Source organism: Elephantulus edwardii, unplaced genomic scaffold (genome assembly GCF_000299155.1).
Source record: "Elephantulus edwardii isolate Elephantulus edwardi_28Jun2011 unplaced genomic scaffold, EleEdw1.0 scaffold00011, whole genome shotgun sequence".
Taxonomy (NCBI): domain Eukaryota; kingdom Metazoa; phylum Chordata; class Mammalia; order Macroscelidea; family Macroscelididae; genus Elephantulus; species Elephantulus edwardii.
In genome coordinates, this window is record NW_006399761.1 from 12140356 (window position 1) to 12155970 (window position 15615).

At 38.7% G+C, this 15615-nt stretch overlaps 1 protein-coding gene across 1 annotated transcript in view; it reads right to left on the minus strand.

The window, feature by feature from the left end:
* Positions 1 to 15615, minus strand: part of PSME4 (proteasome (prosome, macropain) activator subunit 4) — a 107994-nt gene that overhangs the window by 17631 nt on the left and 74748 nt on the right. Inside the window, exons 25-38 of the mRNA XM_006880921.1 lie at positions 15314 to 15376; positions 15095 to 15190; positions 14047 to 14178; positions 13027 to 13236; positions 11871 to 12007; positions 10439 to 10492; positions 10029 to 10158; positions 9029 to 9110; positions 6001 to 6154; positions 5452 to 5521; positions 4697 to 4822; positions 3302 to 3454; positions 1089 to 1193; positions 789 to 880 (exon numbers count right to left, since the gene is read on the minus strand). Of these exons, the coding sequence (XP_006880983.1) occupies positions 789 to 880; positions 1089 to 1193; positions 3302 to 3454; positions 4697 to 4822; positions 5452 to 5521; positions 6001 to 6154; positions 9029 to 9110; positions 10029 to 10158; positions 10439 to 10492; positions 11871 to 12007; positions 13027 to 13236; positions 14047 to 14178; positions 15095 to 15190; positions 15314 to 15376 (1604 nt within the window). The remainder of the gene's footprint in view (positions 1 to 788; positions 881 to 1088; positions 1194 to 3301; positions 3455 to 4696; positions 4823 to 5451; positions 5522 to 6000; positions 6155 to 9028; positions 9111 to 10028; positions 10159 to 10438; positions 10493 to 11870; positions 12008 to 13026; positions 13237 to 14046; positions 14179 to 15094; positions 15191 to 15313; positions 15377 to 15615) is intronic.

Sequence of the window (15615 nt, forward strand, 5' to 3'; positions counted from 1 at the left end):
GTGCTATTGGCACAGGACAGAGCGGAGTTTAGGGCTGTTGTACACAGGGTCGTTATGAGTCGTAGGCGACTCGACGGCACATAACAACATATATTTCTTAAACAGAAAGAGGGGGAAAGAGAATATGTGATTCTAGACATCTCATCCTCAGAGAAGAAAAGACTGACTAACTTCCACCTGAATTGCTGAGGCTGCATTTATTTCTGTACTAAGTAGAGAAATTCTATTTAGGAAAAGATGTTGGTGGTGTTGTTAAGTGCCGTCGAGACGTTGGTAACTCATAGCGACTCTATGAACGAAAGGCCTCGACACGTGCGTGAGTTGCATGGGGCCACTGTTGTAAAATGGGACTGACACTGGGGTTGAGGGTAGACAGAGGAGAGGGGGAGGAATGATGTATATACTGCACTGCAACAGAGGATGGAGAGGACTGTTTAAAAGGGTTATATGATTAGGTATTATTGTCATGACATGAGTCCAGAATGAAGGCTGCAGAGTGGAGTGGACTTGGGGGAAGGGATTGTATAATAATGAAAGGATTTTTCTTTTAATGCTCAAAGAGAACGAACTACAAGGGAGGGGTAGGCAGGGAGAAAAGTGAAACAGTGACTGACTGGAAAGCCTAAGTCTCTTTAAACTTTCACTAAAATAAAATTAAAAAGTATAATACTGAAGGTAAAAAAAAAAAAAAGATACTGTACTGAAGTAGATCACATCATCTCCAAGAAGGAAGTGATTCCTTCACTGAGTGCTACATTTCCCCCACTTATAGGTTTCTTTTTAGTTACCATGCGTCTACGAAGGATCCTCCTTCACCGCTTAATGGGGATTCCAATAGCAGCTCAAACAGCCAGTGAAGTTTCCGAGGATCTCTGCTTTCCTGTGTGGAAAACACAAAGAAACAATTAAATAGGGGCAGGATCTCAAATCATGTAAACAAAAAAAAATAAGAATATTTTATAAATTAATTACATAAATTTAAAATGACAGGTAAGTTAACTCAAGAGATACGATTAGATTACATATATTTTGAGACAAGAGTATGAGACGATTTGAATCGGTAAGTCGGACATAAAAGCAGAACTCACACAGGATGTTGCTATACAGGTCCCCCAGTCGTTGTAAGTTTCCACTGTAATGTTGGATAAAGCTACTCTAAGCAAAGGGCACAGAAGTTCCCAAAGTTTTTCCACCTACAGAAAACAAAACATATAATAGTTAGAACACCTTTTCGTCAATCCTCATACACACACAACCAATGGTTTTCATCAATATTTTGATTTAGTAGTTGGTGCGCCTGATGCGTGCTATGGTCCTTGCAATCACTTGCTATGTATCAGAAAGCTGGACAATGACTAGGGATGATGGAAGGCGAGTTGATGCCTTTGAGCTGTGGTGGAGAAGAGTACTGAATATATCATGGACTGCTAGGAGAATAAACAATTTCCTGGAGCGGGTGAAGCCAGGCTGCTCCTTGGAGGCAAGGATTCTGAAACTTCATCTGACATACTTGCATGGAGGACATGCTGCAAGGAGGAACCAGTCCTTGGAGAGGGACATCAAGTTTCGGAGGGTGAAGAGACAGAGCAGGAGAGGAAGATCCTCGATGAGATAGACTGATTCAGTGACTGGGGTAATGGGGGTGTGTTGGAGACAGTAAGATTAGCACAGGACAGAGCAGGGTTTAGGACTGTTGCACACAGGGTCACAATGAGTCGCAGACAACTCGACGGCACACAGTCTGCTGTTACAGTTGCTATGTCAATCTATTTTGTTGGCAGTTTTCCTGTCTTTCTAAGCATGATGCCCTTTCTCAAGGCCTAGCCCCTCCTGACAACCATCCCATGAGCTTCACCACTCTTGCCTCTAAGCAGCACCCTGGTTGCACTCTTCCAAGACAGGTTTGCTGGTTTTTTGGCAGTCTGTGGGATACTCTCCAACAGCACAATTCACACGCATCAATCGGCAAAACCTCGCTGTCATATTTACCCAGATAGAAAGCGAAAAAAATTTAAGATAAATTACCTTAAGTGTTTCTTTACCAACTACTTAAAAATTTTAAGTGACAACGTACGCTAGTCTGAAAAAGAAAACCTGGGTCAATTTTAAGTTTGTACGCTTCCTGAAGTCATTTCATTGACTCCTAAAATGAAAGACTCACTGCTTGCTCGCTTCGGCAGCACATATACTAAAATTGGAACGATACAGAGAAGATCAGCAAGAAGCGTTCCATTAAAAAAAACAAAAACACAACACTCACTGCTGTCAAGTTAGACCTGAGCCATAGCTGACTGTCCAGTGGGTTCCTGAGAGGTTGAAAATCACACGGGAGGGAAGAGACTGCTCACCTTTCTCTTGAGGAGAAATCCTCGAACAGCAGGCACTAGTTAATGCCTTTGAGTTGTGGTGTTGGGCAAGAGGACTACATGTCCCCTGGACTGCCAAAAGAACGAGACGTGGGGGGAATGTGACCAGAGTGAGCCTTGAAAGCAAAGACGGTGAAGTTTCGTCTCACATGGTTCGGGTACATTATGCTTACAAAGGTGAAGGCACAACATAAAAGAGGAAGCCCCTGAACAAAGTGATGGCCACAGTGACTGTAACAGTGAATTCAGCTTTGTCAGATGGGGAGGATGGTGCAGGGTGGGCGAGCTTCAAAGCCATCCTTCCTAGGGCTGCTATGATTCATAGTCAGCTTGACGGCACAAAACAACAAGAACATAAGCCCGTAAAAATAACTTTAAAACACAAACTGAAACAGGTACTTGCACATCAGTGTTCTTGGAAGCTCTGTTCACAAGAGCTTGAAGACGAAACATTACCCAAGTGTCTACCAACAGCTGGACGTGCACACAACCTGTGCTGTTTCTACATGATGGAGTATTACTGAGCCACAAGACGACCTCAGGTCCTAGTGCATGCTATGAGATGGTTAAACCTTCAAAGTGTTAACTGGGTCCAGATAAGCAAGATACAAAAGGTACATTTTTTCTAAACTCCCACTTACAAGAAATATCGAGCACATGCAAATGAGAAGTTTAGGGAGAAAGATGGACAATCTCCTCGTGTGTAATTTACAGCCTCTGCAAACCTGCTGGAGGGTCGGCTATGAGTCAGTGTTGATTTGACAGCACATAGTAACAATACCTTGCTTAGAGGGTATTGTGTTTTATTTGGGACAATGAGAAACTTTTGGAAATGGTTAAGAGTGTACAATATGGCAAATGTAACTAATGTCAAAGAATTAACTTAAAAATCACCCAAAAGTTGGTTATATATGTGAGGTACATAAATATAATACCTTTTCAAATGTCCAGTGCTTAGAACCTCGGATTAAACCAGCTATAATTTCTGCCACACATCGTTGTGTGCTCTCATGTGAATCTGCAACCAGACGTTCTAAATGGGGCTTCAGAACAGGCAGGAAGGCGTCATCAAAATTCCTGAATATACCCTGAGGAAGCAAAGCAAACACCACTCTTCAGTGTTCAAAGGCCTGTCACCTCCATGTTCTACACGGCAATGGTGCTGACCACCCCATGTATTCTTCCGCGGCACAACTGAACTGCTTTAACAATGTCTGTCAGTTAAAATGGTGAGCACATTGCCAGTCTACCGTCAAATAACAAGGTTTCCAATGAAAGAACTTAGTAATTTTTCTGACTTTCAAAAAACATCAGTTTATAAAGCAAAGGAAGTTCAACTACACACACAGAAAGAGAGAGACAGAGAGATGTTAGTAAATCTTTGACTGCCAGTGCAAGTAAAAAAATGTGTAACTTTTTAATTCTCCAAATTTTAAGTAATAATGGAAGAGAAGCGTTACCAACAGCAAGCCTTAATAACACCATAGTCAATGCCTATTTTGTATGTTACATGCCTTGTATGTGGCACACATAAAAAAGCTGGCTTTTCAATCAAAGATTGAAAAAGCGGGGTTTTATGCTTGCTTGGGTTCTCCCTAAAAAGCAAAAGGTCCAAGGTTTTCATGTTAGACCTAGCTGCAGCAAGTTCATTTCCTTCTTGTTGTTTATAATGGTTTTAATGCAGGGCTCCTGTATCTTGAAATGTGGGGCAACCACATAGCTGTCAAGCTACAGTAAGTGTCAAGCCATTCCACTTGTTCTTAAAAGGTCTCCGTTTCTTGGGAGCACTTCCAGCATTATCCACAACATGTGGTGTGGGTATCATGGTATTATCCAAAGTATATACTATTGCACTAGAAAAACAGGTAAGAATGCCAAGAGATCGCCTTTTACCGACAAACACAGTTCACGTGCGAGAGAAACTGCTCCCACAATCACGTGGCATTCTAGAAAAAGTCCCATACAAGTGACTCATACGGTTTAAAACGCATGTTTCTTAAAGGGCAAGTGTAGTTTGGTTTTCATTTTTTTCCTTCTAATATTATTTACAAACATTAAAAGAAACACTCAACAACTTGCTTGCTTTATTTTTATCTATTTAAGACCTGAACATTTAAGTGAAGATCACTATGACTGCTGTTAATTATAGCAGCACTGTACCTAAAGGCAACAGACGGCTACACCCAAATTTTGGTAAAATATTTTAAAACTTATGAACTCACAAATGAAGCAGTCATTAGCACTATGAAGAAAGCGATATTGTTCTCAACAACAAAATGAAGTCAATTATATAAAGATATAAAGTAAGATGTACAATAAATAACAGTTACCTTAAAGAGGCAAAACCGTCGGGGATTAAACTTATCTTTTCCTTTTCTGTCTTCTAAAGACAGAAAATTAATTAACTGTTCAACAAATTTAGGATCAGAAAAATGATCAAATATAATCTGTTCTGCCTATAAAAGTTGAAAAGAAAAAGAGGATTCAGGGTTAAATAATTAATTTAAAAAACATGATCCTGAAAATGCAATTCTAAAATTTTGCTTCTCACTGGCAGGCTGCAGCACTGCAGACTTTGCCGTTTCCACTGAAGTTAAAATATTTTTCTAAAATTTAATTACATTTGCCACTGTAAGTGTTACATATTAAATTATAAGAGTAGCAGTAAGTTTTCCCTCTCATCTTCAAGTCTGGAAACCATTTTGCATATTATGAAATAAAATCAACAAATATTCTGCCAGAGAAGTATCATGTAATTTTGGAAAATACCATGTAATTTGGGAAAACCTCCCCCAAATTGTACACTAAACTCTAACCACTTTGTGCTTAGAAAACATGACAAAGTATAGGCAACTTTGTTCCTAATATCAGAATCTAATAATAAATGTGACAACTTAACTTGAGGAATTTTTAACTTGAGGAATACATGAACTTATGAATAAGATCTATGAAGACTGAGGAGTTTAGATTTCCATCTAGAAACATCAACCGGTAACACCATCATCGGTTTGCAATAAAAACCCAAGTAGACATATTTGAATCCCAGCTAACAAATGTTTACACAATCCGGTGAAAGAATTCTTACCTCAGTCATATCTTCTCTGCTTCGGCCCAGCTTAGGCTGCTCTTCCACGCTAGCATAAACAACCATATTCCTGCACAGTAAGAACATATTTGCAGTAAGCATAATGAAGTATTAGAGCCTTACAGAATGCCAAAGTAAGTACTTGGTTTACTAAGTCTGGAGATACAAGTACATAGTGATATCCCAGCATTAACATTTTCAGTTCACTGTGCACTAATAACAGGTCACCAGAGTGACAATGAGAAGTCATCGCTAGGGAGGCTTTGGCATGTGCATTACTCACAGGTAGGAGTCTAAGTAGTAGAGAAGCTACTAATAAACTGTTTGCCCTGAAACGGTGACATTAAGGAAAGTCAGGGGTTACAGAGGGAAGACAAGAGAAGAGGCAGAGAAGCACAGCATCAGCTCTAAGAAAACTCAAAGGAAGGAAAGATCATCAGAAATGACAGGGCGAGTGTTTTCAGGAGCACATGATCAACCCAGAAATAAAAAAAAAATTAAAGCGAGTTCTAGCTAGACTGTTTCTGGGCATGGCAGGTGACCACTTACCTGGGCCAGGCATAGTACCCCCAGTGCGTTTTTTCCACAAAGCAGCTTGACTCCCATTCACTTTTAGTTCTTGGAATACTCTTGCTATCATAATGCAACCAGTGATTATCAGGCCTGTCACCAGCAAGAATCTGCGGAGGTCTAGGAAATCCACCTAAGGAGTGGAAAATCAGACCCAAGGAAGTTATTAACAATTTCTCTAAGCACTGCTGTCAAATGTCAACCAGGATCATCCTTCATTACAAGACTCTTACAGGCCCTCACTGCAGAACAATTAAGGGAGTAGTTTAAGAACTGTTGGACTATTTCTATGTGAACAGAAACTCAAGTTGGATCTTCACTTCAGACTTACTGGCAAAATGAATCCTGAAAAGATTAAGCTGTGACATTATTGCAGATTTATGAAAAAGGTGGCAAAATCTGCATGATTCCAATATTCTTTTTACCCTGATACCTTATATTCTCTCTCTCCATACCCCTTCATCCCTTTCTAAAAATCATTTGAGTCAACAATATCCCACTGTACTTCAAAACTTCAAGATACACTTCTAATAAACAAGAACATTCTCTTACAGGTTCAAAACATATTTATAAAAGGCTTAATAATAGTTCATACTATATGTAGTATTATCTCATACTTTTTATCTGTCTTTCTTTTTGCCCCATCAATATTCTTTTAATCAGCTTTTCTCAGACATCAATCCAACTCGGACCGCGCTTCTTGGCTTTCATCTCCCTTTAGTCTCTTTTGCCCTATTGCTGCCTCAGGTTTTCTGTTTCATGAAATGGCATCCAAGAAGCTTACAGGCCAGTGATTGCTTTTCAGGGGTTTATCTGGTGCTTCCTCACAATAAAGTATGTGCTTTTGTCAGTAACAGAAAAATGCTGTATTAGGCTCTTGTTGGTGCATCTCAGCAGGAGGTACAGGTACTGATTCGTCCTGTCAGAGGGTCACGCTGCCATGATGACATCACTTAGGCTAATCTAATGTCTGCCAGGCGTTCCTCTGTAAAGTTACTCTGCTCTCTTGTATTTATTAAGTAGCTTATGAAAAGACATTCCAAAAGCTCTCGAAATATCCTGTTTCTCGTCTCTTATTTTAGCATAACTGATTTTTTCTATATCAATCATTATTAGGATGGCTCACAAATATCAATTTTACAGTAATCTTTCAATTTATTGTGTACTTAAAAAAAACAAACCAAAAGAAAAACCCCCAACTTTCCATATCTTAATCCATAATAATTACTTATTTCTATCAAAATGGATTGATTCCATAATTCTTACCTTAACCTAATGGGTATAATCTACCACTACTTAAGTATTTCCTTTGACATTCAAATTGTCCCCATCAAGTTAGTGAAAAGGCCCTGTCAATTGTTTGTATGTTCCCACCTGTCACCCACATCTCTGAGTGCTTCTTTACCGGGTCAAGAGGCCCCTTTCGTAGCAAGAGCTCTGACACCAGTTAACTTCTAAGAAGCACTGGTTCCTTTCAATGGAGACCAGTATTTAGAAAATAAGGATCTAGAAACTAAGCATAAGAAAAAAATGTAAATGTAAAAATCTACAAATATTCTAGTGAATTTTCTTAAAATATCAGAAAGAGGGACATACGTCTATACATGTTAAGAAATATAAAAGCCCCTCTCCCTCCTTTTTTTGCCTATAAAAGTGCATTTTCTTTTTGACGAAAAAGGTGGAAAAAACCTGTTCCATATATATGACTGACTAACATCACCATAAATAAATAAATGTAATCATAATGCCTGTGAGTTGTGGTGCTGGAGAAGAGTATTGAGAATACCACGGACTGCTAGGAAAACAAACAGATTCGTCCTGGAGAGGGTTAAACTGGGTGGCTCCTTGGAGGCAAGGATTCTGAGGCTCCGTCTAACATACTTTGGACATGTTGTGAGGAGAGACCGGTCCTTGGAGAGGGACATCATGCTTGGGAGGGTGGAGGGACAGCGCAGGAGGGGAAGGCCCTCTATGAGGTGGATTGATTCAGTGACTGGGGTACTCGGGATGGCAGAGGTAATGAGATTGGCACCGGACAGAGTGAAGTTTAGGGCTGTTGTACATAGAGTCACTATGAGTTGCAAGTGACAACAACAACTCATAAATATTGGGAGTCCTTATAACCATGTAAGACTAACATAATAAGAAATAAAGTTACTGGGCAAGAGGAATTCCAAAAAATAAAAATTGACAACCACACTAATAATTACCAAAAAAAAATTAAATCAGGTTATCAATTTTTACTTGTCACAAATTTTATCTATGTAAAAAAAGACCCCTTACATTAATGATCACTGCAATTCCATAATGTATATGAAATAGAATCACTGACTAATAAACACTGTCCCCAAATCCACCATCCATAGACTCACTTATCACATTGATAATTAATGGTAATGGCATTTTAAGATTTGCAATACTGTTTGAAAAAATAATCAGCATACTTTCCTTCGTGAGATGGATATAAAGTTAAGGTAACATGCATTCCAAGTTAGCAAAAAATACGATTATGAATATACACAAAAATAAAAATATTTCTGTGAATACTATTCATCACTATTTTAATTAAGTCTACTGTTTCTTTCCATAGCATTATCTCATACTTTTGTATTAATATTAATGAATGGTATTTGAGATTAAGAGCTACTGTTCTTTGGAAACAGATGAATTTTACCCTCTGAAATTTTTTTTGATCCAAGCAATAGTTAAACTTGATTTATAAAGAATGTCTACCTTGAATATTGTGTTCTTTCAAAATCCATGTGACATCAACGTGACATGATCAACTTGAGAGACTGGATTAAGAGCCCTATTATTACAGGTGTGGAACGATTCATAAAAGGTGGGTAAAAATGCTGCACAACTCAAAGAATATCATCAATGGCAAGGGGATGTTTTTCTGTGTTATGTCCTTAACAATAGCAAATCACTAATTTTAAAAAGAATTATAATTAAAAATTTCAAATAAAATTTTTCTGAGTTTTCCTGAGAGTTTTGGAATACTTACTGATTTCATAGGGGTTGATGGTCAACTTTTTGTGGGTTCTTTTTAGCTGCTTAAGAATACCAGCAACAGCTGAGATAGCCATCTAGGGGAGGAAGAAGCCCCCAAACAAGACGACAGATTAGACACTTCTGTCAAAATTGTATGACCTCTTAAATAACTGTCCTGTTAAGAGAAGCTGGATTCTGCTTCTTCAGAGCAGAAATGCCTCACCCACGACACATCTGGTGGTACAGCTGTGAGGACTAATCTGTCAGGAAATGAATCATTCCCAGTGGGTATCTGGGAACTTCCACCCACACTAGTCTAGAACATTTTCACCTTTTCTTTACTAAGCCAACACCTCTTCAATCTTTCTCACCTAAACGTCTGTTCTTCAAAGCCTCTGTCCAATGTACCAGTCTATTTCAACCCTCTTTGTACCTACCACTAATACTTTTGAGTGGAAAGCCAAAAGTTGCATACTGGATTTCTTGCCCCATAATTCATTTTTATAAGTCAATCTTTCTCATAGGCCTGTAAATCCCCTTCTTGCTAAATTCCCAGGGTTGACAAGCTAGCTGTCAGGCAACTGCTGACTATTCTCTGAGGCACATGAAGAGATTTCAATTCCCTATACATCAAGCCGTACAGCAGTCACTTGTAGTTGCTGTGAGGCTGGATACTGTGACACTGATGTGTCTAATGCATTAATGGCTGGTTACCCAATGCGGACAGAGAGTAGGGTGGAGCTCCCCATTAAAACAAGCTTGGAAGGAGGAGTGGCATCCACTTCCATAATAGCTTGCCTCTGGAAACCCTATGAACATAGAGAGAGGAGGTTCAAGCATTGAGGACTCTCCTTCATAGGGTCGCTATGAGTCACCTGCGATTTGACGGCACTTAACAACAACATACCTCAAGCTATTAAGTAGTGTTTATTGTCAAAATTTAAACCCTTCAAGGGACATAAAAATTCTTAAGCCCACTGAGCGAACCTACTGTACCCAAAGGAAGTGTCTACCTTTCGAACAACAATTGCATCATGGTTGAGATTCTCAACAAAAAACTGTATTGCACGAAGAGGCAGCACGCGGTCGTCTCTCAGGAGGAGAGACAGAAGCCCAATGCCTATGTGTTCAAATTTCCAAGGCCTGGAAAGGATAGAAAATGAAAAAATCACAAAACACACCCTCCATAAAATTCTCTCTATTAGAAATCATATTCTAAGCTTCTTAAGCATTAAATTAAGTCTCTCAACAGACTTGCAACTATTATTAACCCCAAAGTTCTGCTCCACATGATTCCCTTTCAATATTCTTAGTACAGACTAGGGGGGTTTTTTTAGTATATTCACGCCCTTCAATTTCACACAGAAAAGTCTACAGTATTTAAAAAAAATGCATGAAGAATTAAGAACAACGTCAGACTTACAAATTTCTTTGCTCCACACCATCTAGCAAGGAGTTCACCAAATTTTCATAATTCCTTTTAAGGGAGGGAAAAATCAGTTGAGGTATTGTTTTAATATGATACTTAGGTGTATATAAAATAATTTAATACAAATGCAAATTAATATAGAATTCCCCTTCCTTGCTCATTTATCATGAGAGGGCAGCCAAAAAACTTGACAAGAAGTGGGACAGGGTGAAAATTAAGAGTTGGGTGTAAGATGCTGGAAAAAGAGTATCAAAGGCAGAGAGGTGGGAGAAGGAAGAACTCTGGATACACTGTGCACCTCAGCTACTGCTGATGAATAATTCAAGCAAATTTCTAAGTTAAGTCATTTACCTAGATTCCTATCTGGCTACATGTAATACATCTGATAGGTTATAATATAAAGTTTACTATTTCAACTACACAGGAAAAATAAACAGGTATATTCATATTTTAACTATATGAGTTGGAGAAATTCTTGTTGGAGAACTACAACTGAATAGCTTGGCTCAAAGAATTAAAAAAAACAACACAAACCAAACCACAAAAAACCCAAACCAGATTATTACTACCCTGATACCAAATCAGAAGTTTGGTAAGAGTAATTACAAAGAACAGTATGTGTTGAAGTTTACATTTATGATTTCATGACTGTTGTACCAATTATTTCTAAAACATTATCAAAAAGAAAGCACTATTAACAGTTTTATTTTTAAGACAATTTGACCTCCACAGCCAAAAGTAAAATACTATAAAAGAATATTCCTAACATTTAAATTTTTTTTTAAATTTACTAAAGCAATATGTAAAATCATTTAACAGTTATGGTGTGTCTGCATCTCAGAGATAATGAAAATCTCCTATCTCCAACGTCAAGGGAGCTCTGGTGGCCTCATGGTAAGGAACTGCATTGCCAAGCCAAAGGGGCAAAGATGGGCAATCTCTTCCATGAGATTTCCAGCCACTGGAGGTCAGCTGGGAGTCGGTTCCAACGGCACAGCAATGAGACCTCGAACGTCAGGGTGAGGCCTGATGCCACAGTGAGCAAGCTCTAGGCTGCTAACCGGAGACCAAGCGGGTGAACTGCCCTGACTGCTTCACTGGCGAAGGACATTCCTCTGTAAAGATCACAGCTTTGGAAACCATCAGAGGCAGCTCTCCTGCCCTTGAAGGTCTCTGTACGTGGGCACTGACTGTGAACAGCTGGTTTTAAAGACATCTATACTGTCATTAAGGCAGATCTGGTAGGACAGTGTTTTATGCTGTTAACAGAAAGGTCAGTAGTTCAAACCCACTGGCTTCTCAGAGAGAAATGAGTAGTGTTCTCCCTTGAAGAAATTCAATGGAGGGCCAGCAAGATTCAGAAATTGACTTGGAGGCAGTGGTAACAGTGTCATCTATCTTAATAAGCTATTCCTTCGTCAATTACCTTAGGGCCTCAGCATTCTTCTCTTGCTGGCGTTTAAAACCTTCTTTAATTTCTTCTGGACTAAGCGGGATTTCATTTTCAGAGGGATTCTTTGATTGCTGAAGTAATTCTGCTATGGTAACACATGACTTGGGGATCTTATTAAAACAAACAAACAAAAAGACCATATAAAGGAGTAAGTACTGACATAGGCAAATACTGAAAACATTGAGTACACACTACAGAAAATAACAATAGGCAAATTCACAGAAACAGAAGCATTAAGTGGCTTCTAAGCAGCTGGTAGGCTGAAGAGGTAATAGGCTGCTAATGGGTGAGGCGTTTCTTCCTGGAGTGATGAAAATGATCTAGCCGTAGAGTGATGATGATGTCTGTAAAAGTCTATGAACTCATCCCAGGGTGAAAGACACACACGAAAAGGTATTTCTGTACGCTATGTGGATTAGTCCTTCATTATTTAAATTTTATAATCTAAATGAGAGCTATAAATAGCAAGGCTGTGTTTTACAAAAAAAAGCAATACATTTCTTCTTTTCTTTTTTAGGGGAAAGTGCAAACGCAGTCTCACAATTTTTTAAACAGAAGAGGGAAGTGAAGTCTTCCCAGATAACTTCAGGGAAATGTAAGATTCAATCACATTCCCTCTTCTTTTACCCATTGCCAAATTCTGTATGGTGCGACCACACATGAAATTCCTACATGGTGTAGGACTTCTCCCCATCTTGAGCAACACTAGACTTGATATTCCTTAATTTGTCAGATTATCACAATTTAATCTTCTTCACCATAGCATGAACTTGGTGGTCAATGGCGTAGGCTAGTGTTAGTGACTCCCAAGCGCTGGAAATGAGACCATGGACTGACATGGAAAGATAGGAACTACAAAACTGGTCCTCTGTGGCCTCTTCGTAGAAAAGGACCAGCTCTCCTCCTGGCCGCATGACACCTAGTTATTCAAACATGTTGGCTAGAACAATGAGCACTATAACATCAAGGAAGAGATGGAAAACAAATTAAACAAATGGGTTGGGGTTTTTTAAACTTTAGATTTAAATGCCAAGACCAGTATTACTTAAAAAGGGTCAAAGTTTTAACAAGGCACTATTTCAGCTAAAACATAAATGAAAACAAGACAAAACTATAAAGCTTTGCTTACTGTGAAATCCAACCCAATGGTTTCATATTGCCTATGAATCTTTTCTGCAAGATCATCAAACAATCTCACAATGGAAGGCTTTTCCAGGGACATTGCCTGGCTGAGACCTGAAGAAACAATTGCTGGCCATGTCTGTACAATACAGTCCCAGTCATGAAGGTTTGCCAAGCATACACCACTGTGATTTCCCAGGAGACAATACAAGGCACCCTGCGAAGAAGAGATTAACACGGAAAATATGAGGCACTGCTAGTCGAGCCATAGTCAATTTATATACACTGACTCATTTAAATTTACTATAAATTGTTTATTTAAAATGTTGATATTGATTAATGCAACACAGTCACCCATTTAATGTGTTACTTTTAGAAGGCTGAACTAAACAATTCCTTAGTTGTTGTTGTGTACCACAGAGTTGGAACCGACCCAGAGGTGACCCTCTGGCAGGTTTTCAGAGGCAGTTAATTGCACAGGAGGAGACTACCCAGCCTTCTTTCATGGAGTGGCTGGTGGCCTTGAATGCGTGCTTTTGGCATTGCATTGCAGTGCAGTTAAGAAATCCTACCAAACACCAGTTCTCGCCTATATGCTCTTATGTCCCTGTGGGATGAAGGATCTGTTTTATCTTGTGTCATCTATTCCCTTTCTGCTGTAAGTAGAGTTTTCACTCTGTTGCCCCAAGTTCCCACTGGTTTCTTTCTGCTGCAGGCCCGTCCTTCATGCAGAGTAACCTACTCAACTTTCTGGTCTCCCACATCCCTTTCTCCTATGCCTACTGGAATCCTCAGTCAATGACCTCCTGCTCAACTCACTCTTTCCTAGAGAAGTCTCCCCCAAACTTCCCAGACCAATGAAAGTTCCCCAAGCCACATGCCTGCTCTTCTCCATTGGAACACTGGTCACCAACAGGAATCAGAAGAAAAGAAGGTTATACTTGTTCAAGGGTCAAGTGGACAGAAAGACTCTCTGTAACCTTCCTCTGTGCTTAGAAACGCTCACACTTCAACACAACAGCTGTACCTTGAACTGCTGCTGAGTAACACCCTGTCGGTCAGGCCTCAAGAACTCCAAAACCAGGGGGATAATATCTCTGCAACAGAAGTTGTATGCTCCCAGGGCCACAAAGAAAGTTTGCTGAGCCTTATTTCTGACCTGGAGAAAAGTATTTTATCAACAAAGGGCTTGTATGTAATGGGAGACAAGGTAAAAAACAAGAGTTTAATAATGAGCTTAGCAAAATCAGAGTAGTAATTCAAATGTTCTCCTAATAACATAGATAACAAAAGCAAAACAAAACAAAATAGACAATTTGTCTAACAAAAACAAATAGACAATTACCTTTACGTCAAAAAGAAGGAACATCATCCCAACTACATTCATTATTTATGTTACATTTGTTAAAAATACTTTCTGTAAAGCAAAACTGGATGGAAACAATATGGTGTGCTTGGCAAAATAAGCAAAAGCAAACAAAACTTTTTGTTGAGTAATTTTGATGAAAAAGATGCACATTTTCTTTCTCTTGGGTCTGCATAATCAAAATCTTTCCACATGGAACTTACATTAGACAGAATCTCTAAATTTTAGATTTATTTTCTAACCAAAATTTTTCCATAAAGACAAACTGATTACATATAACTTTCTTCCTTTTTCTGAGTCTCTGCATTTGGAGGCAATCTCTTAGTCCTACACCATAGTTTGTAAGATAAAACCCACAATTCATCCAGTGTCAGCTTCCTGAAACCCAGGCATAGTATCTAGGAGGTATTATATGGCCTTTCAAGTGTAGCCATCAATAAGCCTAACACAGCAACCATCTAGTATTAGTGCTATCGATTTTAAGTGGGAAGTTAACTTTTTTTGAGAAGCAATTAAGACAGAAAAATATTTTTTAAATGCTAGTAAGATAACTTTACATATATTTGCAATTTGAAAGGCATTTTCTCTGCCAGTGTGAGAGAAGCATTTGGTTCCAAGTTTCTCATGTCCTGGCTATACTAAAACTGTGATATTCAGAGTACATATGGCAAAATACAGGAAATGAGGGTTTCTCATAAAAAAATTTTACCTGACTGTATGAACTTGTAGATAAACGAAGAAGATCTCTTATCATATCCTGATGTATTTTTTTATATTCGCAACCTTCAACAGTTAGTGTTCGTAGCTACAGAAAGAAAATAATGTGAACCAATCACAAAATGTTTACTATAAACTCAATTCTAAAATATGGACACAACACATTAAATATTCATCTGAAAAAGTACCATGTCCAAGAAAAAAATGTTACCTCATGCTGTAACATTACTCTGTCAATCAACAGTGCTCTGATATGCTGTTTCTTCCCATGAAGCTGAAAAGCAATAGTGAACAATTTAAGACTTTTCCTTAAATGACCTCAGTTAAGTTCTCCTTAGTCTCTTTACCAATAACTAGTCTCCAGAAGATTCATGGAGGCAGAAGTAGGGATGGTAGTAGTATTTATTCATTCCAAAGCCACCAACAAGGTTATACAAACATATACTATTTCAATTAATTTTATGGTTACAGGAGAAACACCACCCTTTAAACTATCCATTCAATACACTGTTT